General features: G+C 47.0%; 1 protein-coding gene across 4 annotated transcripts in view; it reads left to right on the top strand.

Moving 5' to 3' along the window:
- Positions 1-8,781: 8,781 nt before the first annotated feature.
- PTGFRN (prostaglandin F2 receptor inhibitor) overlaps positions 8,782-21,012 on the top strand; it is an 84,585-nt gene continuing 72,354 nt past the window's right edge. For 2 of the 4 annotated variants that reach the window (XM_066377255.1, XM_066377258.1), the window contains exons 1-2: positions 8,782-9,150; positions 15,037-15,099. In XM_066377255.1, coding sequence (XP_066233352.1) covers positions 8,799-9,150; positions 15,037-15,099 — 415 coding nt within the window. In that variant the 5' untranslated portion in view covers positions 8,782-8,798. Of the gene's footprint in view, positions 9,151-9,660; positions 9,686-15,036; positions 15,100-21,012 lie in introns of those variants that run through there. The other 2 variants (XM_066377257.1, XM_066377256.1) reach the window with 2 other exon arrangements.

The following is a 21,012-nucleotide window of genomic DNA, read 5'->3' on the forward strand; positions in this document are numbered from 1 at the left end:
TCAGAGGTAGACCTCCAGTATCTTCATGGCAGGGAGCCCAAGATTCTTTCAGAAAGTAACTCAGAGGGAAATGGGTGATCAAGAAAGACCCCACAAGTTTTACATCATAAAGCATGGATATAACAATTTTAGTCCAGAAAAAGGTATTAAAACAGAAGTTACAAACCTGCTTCTGCCAAGAGGGAAGAAAAGCCACTCAGTAAAGTCTAGCAGTTCCCCATATCTGCAGGGGAGATGGTCCAAGACCCCAGTGGATACCTGAAACTGCATATAGTACTGAACCCTATATATATTGTTTTTCCTATACATACACACCAGTGATAAAGTTTAATTTATAAATTCAGCACAGTAAGACACTAACAACAATAACCAGTAAAACAGAATAATTATAACAATATACTGTAATAAAAATTTTGAGAATGTGGTCTCTCTCTCAAAATATCTTGTGCTGCGCTCACCCTTCTGGTGATGCTGTGAGATGACGTGATGAGATGAAGTGAGGTGAAGGACATAGGTATTGTGACATAGCATTAGGCTACCATAAAAGTTACTTGAACACAAGTATCTCCATACTGCTCCTCTGATAACCAAGATAGCTACTAAGCAGCTAGCAGGTGGAGAGCAAGTGTGCCTACAGTGTGAAGAAAATTCCCATCTCACTGGGTAGAACAGACATTGCGAGATTCCACCGTGCTACTCAGAATGAGAACATGAATTGTGTATTTCTGAAATTTTTCTATTAATATTTTCAGCCTATGGTTGATGGTGGGTAACTAAAACCTTGGAATGTAAACCCCTGGAAAAGGGGGGCTACTGTACATGTGAAGCTGCTGGCTGACAAAATGCCACTTGCCAAGTACCTCCTAAAATGGACTTAGTTTCACAATGTATCCCTCTACTAAATGATTTGTGGAGAGGGATTATGTGCAACAAAGGGAATAAGAAGGAGAGGTGTCTACCAAAAATGATGACTTGGTTTTACAATAATTTATGAGTCCTCTCCAGTAGAGGAGGTAGACAGCAAGGATAATAATCCTAGTTTGTTCATAATAAAGCCATGGCCATGTGAGCTTGCTCTGTTGTCTAAAACTGCAGTCACTCATCCAGCCCAGCCCAAGGGGGCGGAAATTCAAGAAAAGGGAGGAGCAGCAGAGACAAAGATTTAATTTTGGAAGAGATTAAAAAAGAAAGTTGGCTGGATTTAGGTAGATCACACAGTCTTGAGATTGGTAAGGACTTCCTTCAGGTCAGGTTGTCTAGGGCCCACCTAATGTAGAAATTCCCCTACTGCTGCCCTTAGAGGTAGGCATTTAATCTCTGGCTGAATCTCTTTAGAGAGGAGAGGATACCACTATCATTGAGCTAACTATGCTCATGATAAATCATCCAATTCCGTCTCCTGGCAATTTTTACCAAGTGACTGAAAACAACTCAGAGTTCCCTGTTATCTTCTCTGTCTTCCAGAAGAAACTATTTACATATAAGGTAACTCATCTCTGAATAATCAGATAGATTTAGCAAATAAAAATATAGGATATCCGGTTGAATTTGAGTTTCAGATAAACAAAGAATTCTTTGTTAGTATAAGTATGTCCGTTATCTGAAACTCAAATTCAACTGGGCATCCTGTATTTTAGCTAGCAATCTTCTTCCGGATGCATTTTAGTTTACAAATATTTGTAAAATGTAGCCTAGAACTTAAGGTAATATTCCCGTTGAACCCAGAAGTAGAGCTCAAGTGTCTGAGAAAGGCTGGAAATGGAATGAAGGGAGACACTGCCTACCCTGACCACACCCCACCCACACCCATGCTTCCGGGTGAAGGCTAGGATAAGGTGCTTTCCTGGAGGGCATAAAAGCCCTTTCCCCAGCTCAGTGTTGTCACAAGGTCAGTCCAAGTGGGGCACCTCTAGGTACCACCAAGTTTGGTGGTCCTGGTCTTAGGTAAAGAATTTCTTCCAAAACCCCTTGTAAAGCCAGTAGCCAGGGCCACTATCACAACAGCCTGGCCCATGCAGGTTCGCATTGGATTTGGACAGACAGTAATGAAACAACAGAGTCACAAACTGGTGGGCCATCATCTTTAATCCTAGCTTGCACCCGGCGGGCAAGTAAAACACACACTGGGCTCCAAAACCCACTCATTCAGTGCTCACAAAGCTACTGACTTATCTGAGTTTCCTAGAATCAAAGGTTTCTAGCTCACTAGCCTCATTCTCCTTTGTTCCCCATCTCCTCTCTGCACAAACTCTGCACTAACTGGCTTCTCTTTCAGCACTCCGCCATCTTGGCTGCCTCTCCTCTCCTCCACGTGGCTTTACTCTGTTCTCCAATCTGCTCTCTGCTCTAATGCTAATCTCAGGAACTGAGAGAGAGCAAGCTCCAGGTCTGCCCCACTTTATAGTGTAGAAATCAAAACCTTTAATCCAATATACAAATAAGGAAGTCTCTGATACAAAGTCACTTATCTGAGGCATAATGGGATTCCTCAGGAGAGTGCACCACCCTATATCAAAAAGAGTGGGAGGCCTGACCTGTGGTGGCGCAGTGGATAAAGCGTCGACCTGGAAATGCTGAGGTCGCCGGTTCAAAACCCTGGGCTTGCCTGGTCAAGGCACATATGGGAGTTGATGCTTCCAGCTCCTCCCCCCTTCTCTCTCTCTGTCTCTCTCTCCTCTCTCTCCCTCTCTCTCCTCTCTAAAAATGAATTAAAAAAAAATTAAAAAAAAAAAAGAGTGGGAAAGGCTTAGTCCTAAAACCAAGCCCCAGGCTACAAGGATCCTGCCTGCCCACAGCCCACCCCCAACACATATTAATATAATCACGCCCATTCCAAGCAAGAAGGGTAACTAATATCACCTGGGTGACGGGCTTCCATGTGGGCAGTGCCATCTTTAACAAAGTGAGCAAAATATATCTTATCTGCCCAACACCCCTATTTCTTTCTTTTTTTTCTTTTTGTTGGGCAGATAAAATATATTATGCTCACTTTGTTAAAGATGGCGCTGCCCACATGGAAGCCATTGCCCAGGTGATATTAATGTGTGTTGGGGCAGGCTGTGGGCAGGCAGGATCCTTGTAGTCTGGGGCTTGGTTTTAGGACTAAGCCTTTCCCACCCTTTTTGATGTGGGGTGGTGCAATCCCATCATGCCTCAGATAAGTGACTTTGTATTAGAGACTTCCCTATTTTGTATATTGGATTAAAGGTTTGGATTTCTGCACTATAAACTGGGGCAGACTGGGAGCTTGCTTTCTCAGTTCCTGAGATTAGCATTAGAGCAGAGAGTAGGTTGGAGAGCAGAGTAAGGCCACGTGGAGGAGGCCAGAAGAAGCAGCCAAGATGGTGGAGAGCTGAGTGAGAAGCCAGTTAGTGCACAGTTTGTGCAGGGAGAAGGAAGGAGATGGGGATTAGAGGTGAATAAGTCTGGTGAGCTAGAAACCTTTGATTCTAGGAAACTCGGATAAGTCAGTAGCTTTGTGAGCGCTGAATGAGTGGGTTTTGGAGCCCAGTGTGTGTTTTACTTGCCCGCCGGGTGCAAGCTAGGATTAAAGATGATGGCCCACCAGTTCTTGGCTCCATTGTTTCATTACCATATGTCCGAATCCAATTGTGAACCTGCATGGGCCGGGGGGGCTGTGATGGTGACCGTGGATACTGGCTTTACACTTTTCTTTTTATTTTTTATTTTTCTTTTTTTAAATTTTTTTTTAGAGAGAGAGAGATGAGAAGCATCAATTCTTCATTGCAGCACCTTAGTTGTTCATTGATTGCTTTCTCATATGTGCCTTGACCAGAGCCAGTGAGCCCTTATTCAAGCCAGCGACCCTGGGGTCATGTCTATGATTCTACGCTCAAGCCAGCAACTTTGGGGTTTTGAACCTGGGTCCTCAGTATCTCAGGCTGATGCTCTGTTTGCTGCACCTCCACCTGGTCAGGCCCCTCTAACTATTTCTAACTTGCTGTGGCAACACTTCTTTTTCACAATCCACTCCACAGTCTCTATTCATCGAAGGAGGTTATTTTCAGCCCAATTGATAGCATATTTGTAAAACACACACAATAGCTGTGCTTTCCTACTTACTTACCTCCCTTTGAATTCCCTTCCTTCTTTTGGCATCAATCCTTTGAATTCCTTTGCAGTATTCCAGCTCTTTTGCTACATTAAGCTAGACTATGAGCCCCTCTAGGGCAAGGGACAAGTTCACTGTTAGTATAATAATCAGCCTTCACTTTTGTAGAGAGCTTTTATTGCAAAAAGACTTGTCCTATTCCATTTTCTTATTTTCTCCTCCCACTCTTCCACACCAGTGTCCCTGCAGGAGTAACGCTGTGGGGGCGAGGGGCAAAGGGTGCTCAGAGCTACTTCTGGCCTGGCGAAGGTGGAATCAGGGAACGCTGTAGTCATCTAAGAACACTTTCTCCACTATTCTCCCATTTCAGTCTTTTAAGGCCTAAGGTCACAGGGCACAGCCCAAGCTTAACCCATTCCAAACAGATGAGACCCCTTGCTGTTTTTGAAGCTTGTCAGATGGGCATTCCACAGCTTCCCCTAAGGCCTCACCAGTGTTGAATGACTTTCACTCATCAGGAAATGAAGGCTTCCTCTCTGCACCCCTCCCTTTTTAACTCTTACTTCCATTCTCTATAATTAAATCTTAAATTTCTGATTAGCAATCCCCTGTTTAACTTTGATAAGAGAAATAGACGCTGGAAACAGAACAAACACTACTTTAATGAAGATGAGGAGTGGAATGAAGTATTGTCATGGAGCACAGTCCTTCCCCTGTTGCTCTGCTTAAGTAGGGTCAGGGTCACCAGGAGACGGTGTGTGGGGTGGCCAGGATGGGGGAAGGTACTGGTGGAGGTGGCAAAGTTAATACAAAAATCTGGGTGAATACTAGTAGCAAATTCATTCAGTGGAACCTTTAACATTTCCATTCTAAACTTTAAATAATAAGGTGATTTTATTGATCTCTTCAGGAAAATCTATTAGGAGTGTGAGGTTGAGGACCCTGATGAACTTTTCAGTGGCAATGCCTACAGACACACAATGTAATCAAGAGACAAAAATGGCTGGTTACTGTGACCAGAGTCTCTGAGAGTCACTGTGATGTGGCTAAGGCAACTCAAGGTGGAATTCACCTCTGTGGGGATGGGTGTGGGTCAGAATGGCTGAAGAGTAAGCCTTCCTGCCCCAAGCAAGCCCATAGACTAAGCAAACTGAGAGCAACTGACTGGGCAAAAGCCTTACCTGTATAGGAGGTTACTCACTCTGGCATGTAAATACCTTTCTCAATAGAAGCATCATCAGATTCCACAGTCATGAATTAACAAATTGTGCTGGTCTGCTGCGGGTGCTATGATTCTTTACTTAGTAATATATTTTATCCTTTGGTAGTCAGGGTGTGGTGGTTTTGACCAAATGTCTGGAGTTATTAATTTATGTTCATTTTCTGCTACAAAAATGGCTGTTCTGGGCTGACTTTCATGACACAGGTGACTGCCCACCATGAACAGGCTTATCCACTTTAGTCTCCATTCTACTCGCCCTGCCTGAAAAGTTTCATATATTCTTTCCATTTCAATTATTGACCACTTCTTTTCATGATTGTAAGATGCACCATTAATTTAATAACGCCTAGGAATGGGACCAGGAGGGGAGAGAACTCATCATATTAAATATATAACATCTATTGTCAGTTCACCCCCGCATAGCTAAAGATCCTTCAAGACTCCTTTCACAGTCATCCCCTCTGAGAAGCTCTTTTGACAGCCTTTCCCAGGACTGACCACTCCCTTGTTTCACAACTGCACCTTGTACATCCTGTCACACCTACTATAGTCAGGATGCAAAGACTATACTCACCTAAAGAGCAGAAGCTTTCTTACTTGTCTCTGTATTCCCAGGGTCTAGCCCAGTGCCTGGCTATAAATTAGTTCACTCTGGGCCCTGGCCGGTTGGCTCAGCGGTAGAGCGTCGGCCTAGCGTGCGGAGGACCCAGGTTCGATACCCGGCCAGGGCACACAAGAGAAGCGCCCATTTGCTTCTCCACCCCTCCGCCGCGCTTTCCTCTCTGTCTCTCTCTTCCCCTCCCGCAGCTGAGGCTCCATTGGAGCAAAGATGGCCCGGGCGCTGGGGATGGCTCCTTGGCCTCTGCCCCAGGCGCTAGAGTGGCTCTGGTTGCAACATGGCGACGCCCAGGATGGGCAAAGCATCGCCCCCTGGTGGGCAGAGTGTCACCCCATGGTGGGCGTACCGGGTGGATCCCGGTCAGGCGCATGCGGGAGTCTGTCTGACTGTCTCTCCCTGTTTCCAGCTTCAGAAAAATGAAAAGAAAAAATAAAAATAAAAAATAAAATAAATTAGTTCACTCTGTAAATACTGACTGAAGACCTACCATGTGCCAGGCACACTCCTAGACTTGCACTTGTTTGTTAAAAATATATATATAAATCTTTTAATTTTATTGATTTTAGAGAGAGAGAAAAAGGGGAAGAGGAGAGAGAGAAACATCCATTCATTGTATCAATATTTATGCATTCATTCTTTGATTCTTGTATATGCCTTGACTAGGGATTGAACTCGCAACCTTGGCATATCTGGATGATGCGCTAAGAAACTGAGCTACCCAACCAGGGCTAAACAAAAGAGTTTTTTTAGCAAATATTTGACTTTGCAGTGACATGGGAGATACAAAATGAGAATGTGACGGTATCTTTGGCCCTTCCATTATTAGGCAGAGATGGGAGCAGGTGTGTATGTTGTGTTGCCTTAGTCAGCTCAGGCTGCTATAATAAATACTATAGACTGGATAGTTTAGGCAACAAACCTTTATTTCTCAAGTTCTGGAGGCTGGGAAATCCAAGATTAAGGTGCCAGCAGATTCTGTTTCTGGTGAAAGCCTTCTTCCTTGCTGTGCCCTTACATGGCAGAGGAGAGACTATCTTTCTCATATCTCTTCCTATAAGGACACTAATCCCATTCCTAAAGACTCCATCCTCAGGACCTAATTATCCTCCTTCCTCAAGGTACCATCTCCAAGTACCACTGGGGATTAGGGCCTTAGTATATGAATTTGGGGAGAGGGGCACAAACATTCAGTTCACAGCATGTATTGAAACAAATGTGATATGTCAAAATGTGTGGTTCAGACATTGAGTGCTGCTGGTAGTTAGGAAAGGGAAAATCTGAGCTTCTGGAAGGTCCATCTTACTCTTTTTGCAGATCCAGGCTCCCTCAAGGACTAACATGCTTGCATTTAAGTCTGATTGAATTAAATGGAAGAACTTTCCAGAGAAATTCTAGAGGATTTTTTGGGATGGGAAGTGAGAAAGAATAGCAGGGTGAGTGAACTGCATGAAGAAAGTCTTGGAGGCAAGGGTGAATGAAAAAAATTTTTTTATTATGTTAGAATATAGATAACATAGAATTTACCACTTTAACCATTTTTAAGTGTACAATCAGGTGGTATTAAGACCATTGCTATTGTTTTGCCACCAGGGATGAATTTTTTTTTTTTTTTTAACCAGGGATGAATTTTTTTTTAAATTATTTTTATTTATTTATTCATTTTAGAGGAGAGAGAGAGAAGGGAGGGAGGAGCAGGAAGCTTCAACTCCCATATGTGCCTTGACCTGGCAAGCCCAGGGTTTTGAACCAGCAACCTCAGCATTCCAGGTCAACGCTTTATCCACTGCGCCACCACAGGTCAGGCCCAGGGGTGAATTTTTAAGACTCTTCCACACTGGCTCGTACCTGCCTGATCACACATTTGTTAGCGGGAATAATGAAGCATCAAAGTAAAAGCCCAGTTCCCAGTCCCAACTTGTGCAGTTTTTCCCCTACTAACATCTGTGATTTGTTTTGCCTGTATTAACAAGAGGCTGTGGTGTTGGGGGCAGGGGGCACCAGGGCTGCTCCCTGTGTGTTTGAATCATCCCTGTGAAGTTTTAAACAATGAACACTAATCCCCCCACTCCCCCCCAACACTGGGTCTTTTGTATTCAAATCAAAAGAATAAGACTCTATTGTGGAAAAGAAGAATCTTTATTGGCAACCAATCCTGTCCACTTAAAACACTGAATGTAAAGTCTCAAGAGTGCATTCCCTCAGAAGTACTGTCCCTATTAATACACTCTGGGGTTTCTTTTTTTTTTTTTTTTTTTTGCCTTTGATCTTGTTTTTTAACGGGTGTGTTTGTGGCAAGTATTATAACCAGTGCCATAGGCACCCTGAAGAGGGAAGCGGGTGGGCCAGGGAAGGTGAGGCACACCTAGTCCCAGGGCAGTGAGCAGAGCCCCTGAGGTCTGGGTCTGGCCTTGGCACCTCACTGGGAATCCTTGGGGAAGTCACGTGAACATTTAAGGCCTCAGTACCATGAAGAGGTTGGAATCTATGGCCTTTAAAGTCCATCTCTGTCCTACCTGAATAATTTCTAGCAAAGTCCAATTTTTTTATTTTATTTTTTGCCAATTAGTGGGGTGCCTAGCTTGGAACCAGAGGGTGAACATGCGGGCAGTTGGCTGAAGGAACGGTAGACAAGCATGGGTGACTCCACTGTGGTGGAACGCAGGGTGTCCCGGAAAGGAGCTAAAGTGATGGGATTTCCAGACGACTCTTTCTAAGGCCAACTTTTAAAGGTCGGAGGAAAGTTTGACGTAGGGCGGGTACCGAGAGGAGAGCTGGAGGGGCCCCGCCGCCTCCTCGCCTTTAAGCGGGCGGTCCCGCGCTCCCTCCGTTACCTGGAGCGGGGAGGGGCTTGAGAAAGTTTGTGTTTGTTGCTGGCAAAGCGCCGGATGGGAGGCGCGGGCGGGCGAGCGCTGCGGCTCTTCCCTTTTGCTTTCGGGAAGAGGCCGGGCGGCACGCTCAGCGCGGCGGGCGCCCCGTGCCCGGCGGGCGGAGGGAGGTGGGGGCGGGAGCGAGGGCGCACGTACGCCCGGCGCTGGGATTGCTCGGGTGGCGACGGGAGCGGAGCAGGCGCGCGGCCCAGGCGGAGGAGCGCTGACTCTGGAGCAGCCGGAGCTGGAGGAGGAGGAGGAGGAGGAGGAGAGGCGGCGGAGAAGGAGGAGGAGGCGGAGAGTCGCTCCTGCCCGGCGAGCATGGGGCGCCCGGCGCCCAGGCCGCTGCTGCTGGCGCTCCTGTCGCTGGGTGAGTGCGCGCGGGGCTAGGCGGGGGTACGGGGGCCCCGGTGGGCTCCGGGGGCCTGGCGGGGCGCGGCTGTGGCGCGCGGCCTGGGGAGCCGAGGGTGCCGGGGCCGCTCCGGGCAGAACCGGCCGGGGTACGCGGGCGTCACAGCCGGGCGAGGAACGACCGCGGCCCCCCCACTCCGGAGCCCGGCCGCGCGCGGGGTGTCAGTCCCCGCTCCGCTAGGCCGGGCCTCGCCCCTACACGTGCGGGGGGAGTGGCCGGTGACCGGCTGTCTTCAGCTCTCTCTACCTGTTGGCCGCCGGGAGCCGGTTCACCTTGAACTCCCGGCCCGGAAGGTGCCTGCGGTTCCCGGCCAGAGTCCCCAGCTTGGGGGCGGAAACAGGCGCCTTTGATCTGCCCAGCCATCGCCGAGACCGGCCGACTCGCTCCTCATACACAAACCCAGGTTGAGTTGCCTTTCTAGGGAAGCGGGGGGAATCCACCGAATTCCTTTTACGAAGGTCGCGGGTGGCCCAGAGCGCTACAATGAAAATCGGTAGGTGAGTCCCTCTGTCATGTTCACTGTGGCTAGAGCTTCTGCCTCAGTCTTTTCCTTTATTTTTTCTTGAAGCTGCCTACCTCCATATTTACACACAAAGACTTAGGAGCCCTGGCTTCTGCAACTTTTTCTACCTGTTACTTTTCCTCCCTTCACTGCCCCCTGTGTCCCACCCTCCCCAAACCTTGGTGCCTCGTGCTAATTTGGCCCAGCACCCTCCCCCCAACCCAAGGAATCTTCGGTGTCTTTTTTCCCCCTCTCCGTTTTCCTTCTTATTCCATACACACACACACCATTTTCACATAGATACATGTATGGTTATCTTAAATGGCTATGTTAATATAACCATGTGGTTATCAGCCACAGCAGTACATCTGTTTAAGTGTCCACTATGGTACCCAGGGTTGACCCTTAAGTGCTGTGATGTTCTTGGATCCTTATAGTCTGTGTCAACCACAACAGAATGAATCTGTGACCTGACCACGGGTTTCCTTCCAAGCCCCTTGAGAAGGCAGCTCAGGATTTTGTTGCAGAGCGCGTGCTGTGTGGTGTCTGTTCCAGGCAGGCCCCCGGTGCCCACAGGGTAAATGACTGCTCTGCACTTAGGGTCAGAGGGTCCCAGTGGAGGCCTCCCACAGCACTCACTCCCGCCCTACTGGCACCTGAGCTCACATAGCCCTGCCCCCATGACTCCTGCTGATGGTGGGCCAGCCTTTCTAGCTGCTACAGTGTTTTATTCCTTCACCTCGAGGGGTTTTCTGGAACTCACTCTGCTAGGAGCTTATCCAGCCACATTGCTGAGCTGCAACCATGTGCACAAAGCTTCCAGATCTTTCACTTAGTTTTGTAGCATTTCTTCTATGGTCTGTGATCCTAATGCTTTTATTCTTTCACTTTGGGACCTGTGTAAGATCTATGTGTGTTGCACACTGCTGGTGGCCTGTGGTTGCACAGAGTGTGCACTGCACAGCCCTAGAAGTTGCTATTCACTTTATAGTCGATGTGAGAATGACTCCCGTAGAGTTGTGCGGGTACTAGTTAAGGTGTTGAGGGTCAGTTAGAAGTTTGAAAAGGTAACTATTAAGGGAGAAAAGAGGAGAAAAGGGGCCAAAGAGAGATCAGCAAATGCAAAAATAGAAGAGAGGAGAACACAGCCGGAGGAAGTCTTGGTTGTATACTGGTGTCTCCTGCCCTGACTGGGCATCTCATGTTAATTTAACTACATACAGGGGAGGTCTGTGGTGTCACCAGCCAATGCCTCTTCTAACAGTTCCCTGAACTTGAACCTGATAACTCTGCCCCCACAGAAAGTCACACCTGTGGCTTCAGTCTGACCTCTGGGATGCCCTCCCTGTTGTTCTACTCTAGCACTGTCCTGATTCCTGAAACTTAATATCTTGATCAGGAAGATCATCTGTCCTCTTGTATTGCAACCTGGGCATAAATAATCTTGCTGTCACTTTCTTTGACCTCCACATTCACATTGTCCCTCAGTTCTGTGGCCTTGCTTATAGTGTGGACTCCAGCTTCTTTCTGTCCAGGTTCTGATATTTCACACAGTTGACTTGGTTGACTTTTTTCTCCAGCTTTCTTCTAAGTTCATTATTTTCCTAAAGGAGGAGTTTGGGGGGAGGCATTCTTTGCAGGTTGGTTCTTTATGATTTTCTTTTAAGAATATACTTCCCCTTGTGTTCTCTCCCCTCTAGTTTTCTCTCTGATTCAGACACTTCATTCTAAGTAACCTGTTTGCCGTCCTTTACATAGAATATTTGTGAACTTTTTGGCTTTATTTCCCTTGGCCTTGAAATGCCCCTCCTGCTTCTTTGCTCTTGCCTGTGTTTTCCCTTCCTCTCGAAACTCAGTTCCTGCATGAAGCTTCCTTAACTGAGTCTGCCTATCACCATCATATCCGAATCTGCTCAGCTTCATAGAGCAAGTTTTTCACTTTTAGTGCCTCTGTCTGACCTATCCTGTTTATCCAATATAGCATTTCTCACATGTCCGTTAGAGTCCATTAGAGTGTCCAGACAAATGTGTCGCTGAGTGGTCAGTGGGTGTGGGTAGACAGATAATAACAGAGAACTGTACCTGCAGAGAAACCACATGCTGGGAGGAAGCAAGGAAGAGGATGATTCATTTTGACTTGAGATTGGGGTTGATTTTGCTAAAGAGGTGGTTGGTATTTGAGCTGAGCCTTGAGGACAATAAGAATTTTGAAAGAAAAGGTGGAAGAACCTTCCAGACTCTGGGGAAAGGTATCAAGGTGGATGAATAAAGGTACATGGCTCCTTCAGAAATGGTGTGGAAGGCCCATCTACCTGGAGGTGAGAGGAAGGGATATAGTAAGAGCAAGCTGGGAAGGTGGGTTTAGGGGTGGATGCTGAAGGCTTCTCGTGCTGTACTGAGAAGTCTGGACCATGAGGTGTGGCTCTGTCCACTTTGTGGGTGCTGCTAGGCAGCCTGTGCTCCTCCCCTCACCTTGCTTATTAGCTTACTGTATGTAATCGTTCTAGGCCTGAATCCCCACCCTTGGGGCGTGGACCATGCTGGTTGTTCACTATAGATAGTGAATAGTATTCCTGTCACTTACAGGAAGCCTGGCATATAGTAGGTATTTGATAAATATTGGCTCTAAATACATGTATATAGTCTTTTATCTGTGGGTAATGGGTAGCCATTGAAAGTTCACACAACATGGCAGGCTGTGTAAGGAGGGTGCTCCTCACTAGTATGTAGCATGAATTAGAGTGGAAGATAATGGAGAGTGTGGAGAGTAATTAAGAAATGTTTAATTTGTGTATTTTAAAAAAGTATTTGCAAATTGACAGAAGTAGTTTTTAAACAACCAAAGCATTATATCTATATTTTAAAATTCACATAACACAGGATAAGGTTAATATTAATCAGGCAGGCCAAAGTGCTCTAACAAAAAGACTCAAAGCACGGTGGTTCTGCCAGTAGAAGTGTCCTACCTGACAGTCCCAAGGGGATGTTGCAGATGACAGGTTGGGTAGACCCCTGCTCCACACAGCCATTCTGGCTCCCAGGCTGATGGCGGTTCCCTCATCTTCAGCCTGTAGTTTCTAAGGTTACTTTGGTTGTCGCCATCACCTTTCCAGCCTCATAAAGGGTGAAAGAGCATGGAGGAGCATATATAGAGGCTTCATGGCCAAGCTTGGAAGTAGCACACATCATTTCTGTATGCATTCCATTCAAAAGAATTTAGTCCTTGCCACACTACCTGTAAGGGAAGCTGAGAAAGGCAGAGTCGCCTGGCCGCCATGTGCCAGCTCCTGTGGAAGATGAGAAGAACAGATTTGGGGGGACAGCTAATAGTCTCTGTGTCAGTTATAAAGGATATAAGGTAAAAGAAAAATGTGTCCACCCTCCCACTGCTCAAGCACAGCACTCGTGTAATTAACATGTGTCCATATACTGAACATTTTGTTTGTTCTTTCTCAGAGCTTCTGTACAGGGGTCTGCACCTAACAGGCACAAAGTGCAAATAGCAGCTATTTATATAGGGCTACAGACCAAGCGTCAGATTCTTACACACATTCTCTTATTTAATTCTCACAACAACACTGGGAGGAAGGAACCATTATTTTCTCCATATTGCAGAGGAGGAAACTGAACTCAGAAAAGTGAAGGAAGTAGTCCAGAGTCATCCCAGGAATCCATCCTGCATCTGCTAAGGAAAAGTTGGCCTTTGTTCGCCATGACCTGATGCTGTGTATCTCTTGAGGTTAGTTTAGGTGAAAAAGCAAAAGTGGTTTGAAAGCAAATGTGTGATTCAAAATAAGAAGGTCTGGAATCATCACAGCCCAGGCACAATTCCTGCAACCCCACGGCAGGCCACCACACCGTCTCCGAGAGCAGAGACCAAGTGCAGTGCCCTCCAGAAAGCCTGGCAGGAGGAACCCCGGAGAATTCATCCAGCCCAGCGGTCTTGGAAGCGCTGTGGCCTTCAGAGATTCCTTGGCACTTATTTTAGCCTTGTTAACAGAATTCCTGTATCTGCCAAGCTGATTAATGCCTGCCCTGGCTATAATTATTCTTATTAGCCTGCTAATAGGAACTCTAGTTGTCAGTGCTCATTCCTTACAAAGCGGGCCGGCTAGTTGGCATTTATATGGCTATTTTGCTTTCATGACAAGTGCTGAGTGGATTTTAACCCCACGGATTGTGTGAACATTTTCACACTGGCGCTGTGTCTGGCAGTTAAACAAGGTGTGTGCTTGTCTATCAGTGTCTGACTGCATCTCACTTCATCAAATGAAGTTGGGGGGAAGCTGTCAGGGCAGTCTGCAGCTATTCAGTTTTAATTGCATTGGTTTCTTAAAGGCAGGATAGCAAGGCCGTTTGAGTCTACTTTGGGAAAATAACTTGAACTGGCAAAAAATTCTTCATAATTTATCTTCTGGAAAAGGCCAAGTGCTGCATTTGGCACAGTTGGTAGTTTTATTAGATCTTGGGAGATTTCCCCCCACACACACCAAGGGTAGTCTTTGCAAGGCAACAGAATTAGACCCAGTAGTTAGTGCTGTCCTGGACCAGTGATGTGATTTCCAGTGGACTAGAGATAATAGCACTGTGTACACATTTGTGTTCTTTGAATGCTCATTTTGCCAGAATACTCCGTAAGTGTTTGCGCAAGATTATGGAGTCGCTAAGCAGCATGTTTCAGTATGATGTGCTGGAGCCTTAATTGTGTCCTGCTCCGCACTTTTTTTTTTTTTTTTTTAGAGACAGAGTCAGAGAGAGTCAGAGAGAGGGATAGACAGGGACAGACAGGAACGAAGAGATGAGAAGCATCAATCATTAGTTTTTTGTTGCGCATTGCAACACCTTAGTTGTTCATTGATTGCTTTCTCATATGTGCCTTGACCACGGGCCTTCAAGCAGACCGAGTAACCCCTTGCTCGAGCCAGCAACCTTGGGTCCAAGCTGGTGAGCTTTTGCTCAAACCAGATGAGCCCGTGCTCAAGCTGGCAACCTCGGGGTCTCGAACCTGGGTCCTCCGCATCCCAGTCTGACACTCTATCCACTGCACCACCACCTGGTCAGGCCTGCTTCGCACTATTATAAGCAGCTGGAATATGAAAGCATTTACATCACTCAGGATATTTCAGGGGAATGGAGAAACCTCTTTGGCTAGTATTGCTCTGTCTATGATGAATTTGGCTTAGAACCATGGATAAGGATTCAGGGCACATTTCAGAATGGGTGCTACCTTTGAATCCTAATAAAATAGAGGTAGTGTGCATACAGATGGGGTACTTCTCAGACCTTGAAAGTGTTACCATGCCTAGAACATCCTGATGATGGCTCTTCCTGTTTTTCTTTAGAGCTGGACTGTGCCAGAACTTCCCAGCTTTTGCACCATGGAAAGGGACCCACGTGGGTTTCAGGTGGGTTGTATTTGTGTCATCACACTACTGATGCCCTCAGCCCCGTGAGCCAACAGATCAAAGCCACCCCAAACCAGAAGCTGTGTTTACCCTGAGGGCCATACATGTATGATCACTTCCTGTGTGTGCTGTGATTTGATGGAGATTGGCAGTTACCTCTTTTACCGGGTGAACCAGAGCGCATTAGCCCCATCCTGGCCTTGAGATGTGCTGTTTGAGTGTAGAGAAGTTCCTTGATGTGGAGGGTGGCTCACTTACTCATTCAGCGAATACTGAGAGAGCGCTCAGATGCTGTTCTGAGTGCTGGGGATTTTGCAGTGAACAGAGCTGACCAGACCTGCCCTCCAGGGTGGAACAGGATGTACCAGACCTGTGGTTGGTGTTGTTGCCATAAAGTGCAGCATCACATGGATGATTGAGGTGAGGGTCAAGGGCAAGTTCTTGGGAATACCTGTTGGGGGACAGGAAATGGAAGGCAGAGTTCCAGGAGGAGTGGTCAGAGGGATGGCAGAAGAACCAGGAGGTTACTCCATCAGAAGCCAAGCAGAGATGGGTGTAAGTAGACTTGTTAAAGAGGTATTGGTCACGTGCTGCTGAAACCTGAGAGATAAAGACAAAAAGGGTAGCCTTGGATTTAGCGACCCTGGAGAGGAGGAAAGTAAGAGGTAGAGGGGAACGTGCTGTCTGCAGGGCTGTCAGCCTTTGTAGCCCTGAGAGTGGCCACAAAGTCCCCAGACACACCAGTCGGAGGTTGTATATAAGTTCCCTGTTATTCTCTGCACAAACAAGTGTTTCCCCATGTTCCAAAGGATGTTTACTTCTCTGTTGATTGGTGGAATTAACCGGCTCCCTGATAGCTGCTTTTAGACCTTCAGCTGTTAGTTGGAATCTCTAGCACAGGGACTTTGTGGCAGTTTAATAGCACATCTTCTCCCATCTTCATCAACTAAAATGATTTTGATAGTTTGTATTACAAATAAACCATTACATGTTGTGTATCTAAACTGTTTCTGCTCTTGAAAATCACTTATGCAGAGAAAGAATAGGGCTCAGGCTCTGGAATCAGCCCTCCATTTGAGTCCTGCTCTCAAGCAGTGGGATAGGATTCTTAACCTTTCTGAACCTCAATTTCTCTATCTATAAAATGGAACTAAGACCTCTCTTGTGGTTTGTCATGAAGCTAGAAAAATGCAAACATTAAACTTTATGTAGGTAAATCCCTACAGTGTTGCTATTCAAAGTGGGGTCTAGGGACCAGCAGCAGCATGTGGAAAACCTCAGGGCCCAGTCCCATCTGGTGACTTAGAATCTGTACTGTGAGCAGATCCCCAGGGGATTCAAATGCACACTAAAGTTTGAGAGACGCCCTGTTCTGGAAGAGTATGTTACATTCTGATTCTTTGGTGGCCTGGGCTTCCTGGGTGAACTCTGAGCCAAAGGCCGTGGTCAGAGTCAGAGTCAGAGAGTTATGGGGTGGGCTCCACGGGCATGTGGAGGCATTCAATCAGCCGTGAGGATGGGTCAGCCTAGGTCTGTAGTGGAGGCAGTCAACCTGGTTTCCTGGCTTCACCCCACCACATCTGACAGCCTGGGATTGTGTGGTGTGATCTATGTGCGAGGGTGGAAGGATGAAGGATGCAGGAATCTGTAGGGAGATGCATCACAGAGATGGCTGGCCAGGGATCCCAGGTGTGGCGTGCAGGTGGGTAATGCTGGGAGAGCTGATAGTGGCAGGTTTGGGACGGGAGGATGTGATCAGGAGGCAGAAGCAGATTTAGAGGCACAGGGGAGTGGTGGGCCAGGAGGCTAGGAGGGGAGGGCCAGAAGAAGTCATTCTGCATCCAGTCTTGGAAGTGGAAACCTGAGGTGTAGGAGGCTGGGTGGACAGTAAGCAGAATAGGCATCTGGAGTTTTCACCTCTCATGTCGTCTTGGCCAATTTATCGCTAATATCTGACGGGGTTGGCTGTGGATGGATTAGGAGACAGCGGTGTGACTTTAGAAGCATTAGTCCCAGGTATTGTAGGTAAAAGGTGTGACTAAGATGACCTGTTTGGGGACAGGTGTGCTGAGGTGGAACCAATATGAGGATGATTTTCTCCCCAAGAAATTCCTTTTTACCTTTTTTAGAGCACTTAATGTTATTCCATGTACTGCACTTTTCATATATTAACCCATTTAGTAGGCTTTATAACCCCACGAGGTAGGTGCTGTTGCCCCCATTATAGATGAGGAAACTGAGTCACAGAGCAGTGAAGGAACCTGCTCAAGGTCACACAGTCAGTGGCAGAACTGCTGGGATTTAAACCCAGATGGCAGAGTCCAGCATCTGTGCTCATAACCACAGCACCCTGTTCCATTGCTGTTCAGAGTCAAACATATGTTTGAAAACAGAAAAGAATCGATACAATTAGCCAAAATGTGAGAACATTTGTTTCCTTGTCTTCTAAAACATGAGGCTTGGATCCTGGCCCTGGATCTTCCACTTGCTAGTTTTGTGACCTTGGACAAGTTGCTAAATAGCTCTTTAGCCTCTGTAGTGTCTGAGGCTGGGCTCTCCGATCCCGAAGGCCCCCTTCCATCTCTGGAACTCTTTGAGCCCACGCTGACCCCTGCTGCTGTTGGCCATATGGGCCGCTTGGTCCATCCCTGGCTCCTCGCCCATCTTCGCAGCCGACCTGTCTGCAGCCTCTGCTGCTTCTCTCTCTCCTGCCTGCCACGTCTCTGCAGCGGGCGGCGGGGACCTCGGGAGACTCTGGGAATTGCTTGTCATTCAGTCACTATCAGCAACTGCTGCCTCCTTCCAACCCAATCCCTGTGCTGGGATACTGGCATCTTGCCCCAGGGTTCTCTAGGTTATTGAGGTGTTTCCACCACCAGGTAACTGTGCTCTCAGAAGGACTTCTGGGAAAGGTCACAGAAACGACGGACCCAGTAAGGCGTTTCTAGAAGGCAGTTTCATGTTACTGATCTTGGTGGCAAGTTTTGTTGAGGACGTCAGCCACGAGTAAGTTGGGGTTGAGTAATCAAGGCTCAGCCCTCAGGAACGTTACTTGTGCTTCTTCCACATGTAGAAACTGATGCCCCACAGGCTGTCCTTTTCCCAGTTCCCCCAGACCACAGTGAGAAGACAGTTCAGATATGTCCGAGGAGCTCCCAAAGGGCAGGAGAGCTGAAATTCACATGTCTCCCATCAGTCCTCTTTATTGGCTAAGAAATGCACTCCAGTATTTGGGGGACCTTCTTCCTTTTCATTTTGTTAGTCTGAAAGGGGAAGTTTCAAAATTATATTGGAGGCACTGCCAACGGGAAGGATCCAACATGGGAAACCTCCGTATTGCTAGGAACCTGTGTGTGTGACCTCAGTCTTCAGTGCACCACGGTGACTTTGAGGAGCAGCCACTGGGCTGACCCGGTGATGCTCGGTCACTGGTCCTGGTTGTGGGGACTTTTGAGGTTTCTTGGTAACTTTCTGGCAGTGAACTCTCGACTGTTTGAAGAGGCTTGCTGTATTTTGCCCTTTTGGAGGTGAGGGGTTGGCTGGTGCGCTCTAAGTGCACTGCCCTGCTAGGACGTCCTGGAAACTAAATAGTAGCTGGTTTGGTGTCAGTCCAGTGTGCTGTTGTTTTGCTTATGCTGCAGAGAGGAGTTAAAACAAACAAAATAAAACAAAACAGCTTTTGGCATAGCTATTCACTTTTCCATTTTCTGAAGGCTGGCACAGCCAGTGTTTTCTTATTTATTAGAAGGCATTTATAGTCCATCATCTTTGACTGAGAAATCTATACAGTGAGTTCCAAGTGAAGACTGTTGTGCCTGGCGCAGTCATATTGGTCAGAGTCACACATTGATGCTCTACTCTAGTATTACCCTGTGCTGCAGTACAAGACGTTCCCATTTTTCCTTGTGGTCTTATTTTTTTTTAGTACTTCAGCAACAGTTAGGGAGTATTTACCATGTTCCTGGCACTGTGGGAGACTACAAAAGAATTGGGAAATGGAGTCCAACATGAACACTGAATCAGTTATACTGAACAGCAGAATGGATCGCGAGTGCTTTTTAAACATCTGAGCAGATGAATTTTTAGATAGCTGTGCATATGGGACTGTCAGAATGATGGGGATGAAACGGAAGCCTGGAGCTGTTACTGTGAAAGGCCTCCATGGAAAAGGTGGTACTAGAACGTGGTTGGAGCTGGGAGCAAGTAAAGTATTTCAGGGATGAAACTGACCAGTGCGGTTTCTCAGAGGTCGGAGTAGATCAGTGTGTGGGGGCTGGTGTCCCACTCGGGGACTAGCTGACTTTATTTTATTTATTTTTTTAGAGACAGAGTCAGAGAGAGGGATAGACAGGGACAGACAGGAATGGAGAGACGAAAAGCATCAATCATTAGTTTTTCGTTGCGCATTACAACACCTTAGTTGTTCATTGATTGCTTTCTCATACGTGTCTTGACTGCCTTCAGCAGACCGAGTAACCCCTTGCTCGAGCCAGTGACCCTGGGTTCAAGCTGGTGAGCTTTTGCTCAAACCAGATGAGCCCGTGCTCAAGCTGGCGACCTCGGGGTCTCGAACCTGGGTCCTCGGCATCCCAGTCTGACGCTCTGTCCACTGCGCCACCGCCTGGTCAGGCGAGACTAGCCGACTTTAGCTGTCACAGTGAGGGAGGCCTCAGGGGATGTGGGTATCAAACTCTGAGGAGGGGAGCTGGCAGAAGACCATTGTGAGTGGAGTCACCCCGAAAGGTGTTGTCAGCACCCGCAGAATACCTGAGAGCAGCTTACAGGAAGCTCACCTGCTAAATTAAGGTGATACTTCAGGCCATAATCCTATTTTTTATTATTCTTACAAGGAAAATGGCCCATGAAACGATTACTGATGTTCCCCTTAGGTGGTTTATCAGAACATTTCTTCTAAAGACTATCACCTGGTAAGAGACATGGGTGAGTTTCAGAGGAAGAATGAGGAATTTTAGATGGTTTTCTATGGAAACAAGCTTTGTGCAGTCATATGGTCTATTCATCAGAGTCCCACTTTAATAACAATTTATCCCACAAACAAGTTTCATCTGAAACAACAGGGGAGTCACAGAAAGCTTTGTGTCACACATAAGTACCTGGGGAAGGTACCTCTGTTCCCACACCTCAAGGTGTATATACTGCCCAACTGGCCCTCAGGGACCCACAGGCCTAACAGGTGCCTCGCGGCGGGATGTGAGCTTGGCCCTGAGAGAATGCCCTGATGTGGCCAGCTCGCTCTTCTGCCCCACTGAAGGGGGGCGTTAGGACCTCAGAACAAAGAGGTGTGAAAGCTGAGCACATCGTCAAGTTTTGATGATTCCTCTTGAAGTTTTCCCAAGTACCACTCACTCCATGCCCTTCGAAACAACTGGGTAATCTGTGTCCGAGTCATCCCTCTTTTGTTTGTGTACTGTCTTAGGATGATTTCCATTTGGAATTCAAATCCAGCCTCACTTCCAGGTAGAAAGGGGGACACATTCTGACCCAGGCACTGCTGCCTGTGGCAGGGACCAGCCCTGGAGCTGTGCAGTTCCTCTGGTGGGCTCCTGTGAGCCATATGCCTTCGAGCACAGCCACTGACAGAATGATCTGATCATAGGATGAGTGCTGGTCTTTCTCACCCCCTAGGGGAAGCACTGCCAAAGCAGGGCCATGTCTGTTTAAACTCTATGCTTGGGGATGCTAGTCTCTGAATGACTAAATTAACTTATGTGTTTAGAAAATACCTGTGCATATACTGTATAGCTCATATATATATATATATATATGTATATAACATATGCAATATATGACATGAAATCGGTATATAAAATCTGTGGACCTTAAGTCATCAAAGGGGCAGAAGTGGTGTGTCCTTACTATCTCTGGTATGTGTGCTTAACTATCTTTTTTGAG

Source organism: Saccopteryx leptura, chromosome 3, assembly GCF_036850995.1.
Source record: "Saccopteryx leptura isolate mSacLep1 chromosome 3, mSacLep1_pri_phased_curated, whole genome shotgun sequence".
In the NCBI taxonomy this organism is placed as follows: Eukaryota; Metazoa; Chordata; class Mammalia; order Chiroptera; family Emballonuridae; genus Saccopteryx; species Saccopteryx leptura.